The sequence below is a fragment of the Mauremys mutica genome, chromosome 13 (genome assembly GCF_020497125.1).
Source record: "Mauremys mutica isolate MM-2020 ecotype Southern chromosome 13, ASM2049712v1, whole genome shotgun sequence".
In the NCBI taxonomy this organism is placed as follows: domain Eukaryota; kingdom Metazoa; phylum Chordata; order Testudines; family Geoemydidae; genus Mauremys; species Mauremys mutica.
The window spans coordinates 52,482,512-52,484,842 of NC_059084.1; the positions used below are offsets into that span (position 1 = coordinate 52,482,512).

Below are 2,331 nucleotides of genomic sequence, written 5' to 3' on the forward strand. Positions count from 1 at the left end.
GCGTGGATTCATGGACGTAACCTGAGAGCTTTGTTTCACGTCATTACACATTTGGTCCATTCTATATAAGAAGTTAGAATAGATGATCATACTGGTGCCTTCTGTCCTTAAAAATCTATGATAAATACTGGTAAAACGTATGACTTTTTCAAAGAAATTATTAAAGAGATTAGTTCTATTTATGTGTAGAGTTTCCCTGCAGGCGTTCTCTCCTTATTGGCCTATCGGCGCTGATTTTAACATGGTTTATTTTTTCTTTAAAGATGAGTGAAAAATGAAGAACCAGACCATGGTGGTGGAATTCATCATTGTGGGACTGTCCAACGACCACCATGTCAACATCATCCTGTTTGTGGTTCTATCGGTTGTCTTCTTCTTGACTGTGATGGGTAACATTGCTGTTGTCACCCTCTCCTTGGTGGACCATCGCCTCCAATCGCCCATGTATTTCTTCCTCAGGAACTTCTCCCTCTTGGAAATCTGCTTCAGCTTAGTCATCATGCCCAGGTTACTCTACAGCCTCCTGACAGAGAGAAAATCTATTTCCCTCCCTGGTTGTTTCCTTCAGTTGTTGTTGTTCTTTGTCCTGGGATCCTGTATATTTTCCCATGTGGGTATGATGTCCTTTGACCGCTACATGGCTATCTGCCGTCCCTTGCATTACGGCACAATCATGAATGGCAAGGTCTGCTTCCAGTTAGTTCTGGGCTGCTGGGTGATGAGTTTACTTATAATGTTTCCCCCAGCCTTTATGGCCGTCCTGGTGCCATTCTGTGGCCCCAATGTCATAAACCACTTCTATTGCGACACAGCCGCATTGCTCCAGCTCTCCTGCATAGACACGGGACACATTGAGGTAATGCTCTTGCTTTCAACTTCACTTTTCGTACTTGGAAATTTCACTGTCACTATCATTTCCTATGGCTGTATCATCTGTACTATCTTGCGCATCCCATCCACCACAGGAAGGAAAAAGGCCTTTTCCACCTGCTCCGCTCACCTCCTGGTTGTTGTGATATTGTACAGTAGCTCCATCTTCAGGTATGTCCGAAGAAGTCAGCGGGGAGTGCAAGAATTTGACAAATTTGTGGCCTTTTTCTTCTCTGTGGTGGCCCAACTCTTTAACCCCTACATCTATGCTCTCCGCAACAAACAAGTCAAACAGGCCCTGAAGGACATCTGCAGCAGAGCATTTTCTAAGTGAGTCTCTCATGAAAATCCCTAACCACAAAGAGGCAGGTACACACAGAACCTGGATGGTCTTTGGTTTCATGCCAGGCTACCCAGTGGACTTGGGGGTCCTGAGCAGTAAATAGGAGTGAATTTATTTCCCCATGGCTAGATGCATAGGATATAAGGCCAAAATGGACTATTTGATCATCAAGTCTGACCTTCGCTATAAAACAGGCCTTAGAATTCATCATTGTGGGACTATCCAACGACCACCATGTCAACATCATCCTGTTTGTGGTTCTATCGGTTGTCTTCTTCTTGACTGTGATGGGTAACATTGCTGTTCTCACCCTCTCCTTGGTGGACCATTGCCTCCAGTACACCATGTATTTCTTCCTCAGGAACTTCTCCCTCTTGGAAATCTGCTTCAGCTTAGTCATCATGCCCAGGTTCCTCTACAGCCTCCTGACAGAGAGAAAATCTATTTCCCTCCCTGGTTGTTTCCTTCAATTGCTGGTTTTCTTCCTCCTGGGCACCTGTGTATTTTTCCATGTGGCTATGATGTCCTTTGACCGCTACATAGCTATCTGCCATCCCTTGCGTTATGGCACCGTCATGAATGGCAGGGTCTGCTTCCAGTTAGTGCTGGGCTGCTGGGTGATGAGTTTTCTCTTAATCTTTCCGCCAACATTGGTTGTGCTGTTACCGTTCTGTGGCCTCAATGTCATAAACCACTTCTACTGCGATATAGCTGCATTGCTCCAACTCTCCTGCATCGACACGGGACACATTGAGTTAATGCTCTTGGTTGCAGCTGTAGTGGTCTTACCTGGCACTTTAACAGTCACCATAATTTCCTATGGCTGTGTCATCTGTACTATCATGCGGATCCCATCCACCACAGGGGGGGAAAAGGCCTCTTCCACCTGCTCTGCTCACCTCAAAGTTGTTGTGATACTGTACAGTAGCACCATCTTCAGGTACATCCGACCAGGTCAGCGGGGCACTCAGGACTTTGACAAAGTTGTGTCCCTGGTGTACTGTGTGGTGACTCAGCTCTTTAACCCCTACATCTACGCTCTCCGCAACGAACAAGTCAAAAAGGCTCTGAAGGACATATTTGGCCGAACAATTTCTAAGTGCCTGAGGATATCATGA

At 45.9% G+C, this 2,331-nt stretch overlaps 2 protein-coding genes across 2 annotated transcripts; both read left to right on the top strand.

Annotated features, from left to right (window-relative positions):
- Positions 1–274: 274 nt before the first annotated feature.
- LOC123347710 (olfactory receptor 49-like) lies at positions 275–1,204 on the top strand. The gene has a single exon (XM_044984944.1). The coding sequence runs from the start codon at positions 275–277 to the stop codon at positions 1,202–1,204; it is 930 nt and encodes a 309-aa protein (XP_044840879.1).
- A 52-nt stretch (positions 1,205–1,256) lies between these two features.
- LOC123347711 (olfactory receptor 6C74-like) lies at positions 1,257–2,331 on the top strand. The gene is made up of 2 exons (XM_044984945.1): positions 1,257–1,298; positions 1,408–2,331. Exons 1-2 carry the CDS (start codon positions 1,257–1,259, stop codon positions 2,329–2,331), a joined length of 966 nt encoding a protein of 321 aa, XP_044840880.1.

Excerpts from the sequence above, each read along its gene's own strand:
- LOC123347710 (XM_044984944.1), top strand. The coding sequence starts at position 275 with ATGAAGAACCAGACCATGGTGGTGGAATTCATCATTGTGGGACTGTCC.
- LOC123347711 (XM_044984945.1), top strand. The coding sequence starts at position 1,257 with ATGGTCTTTGGTTTCATGCCAGGCTACCCAGTGGACTTGGGG. Across the intron at positions 1,299-1,407 it reads GCTACCCAGTGGACTTGGGG|GCCTTAGAATTCATCATTGT; the intron begins GTCCTGAGCAGT and ends GCTATAAAACAG.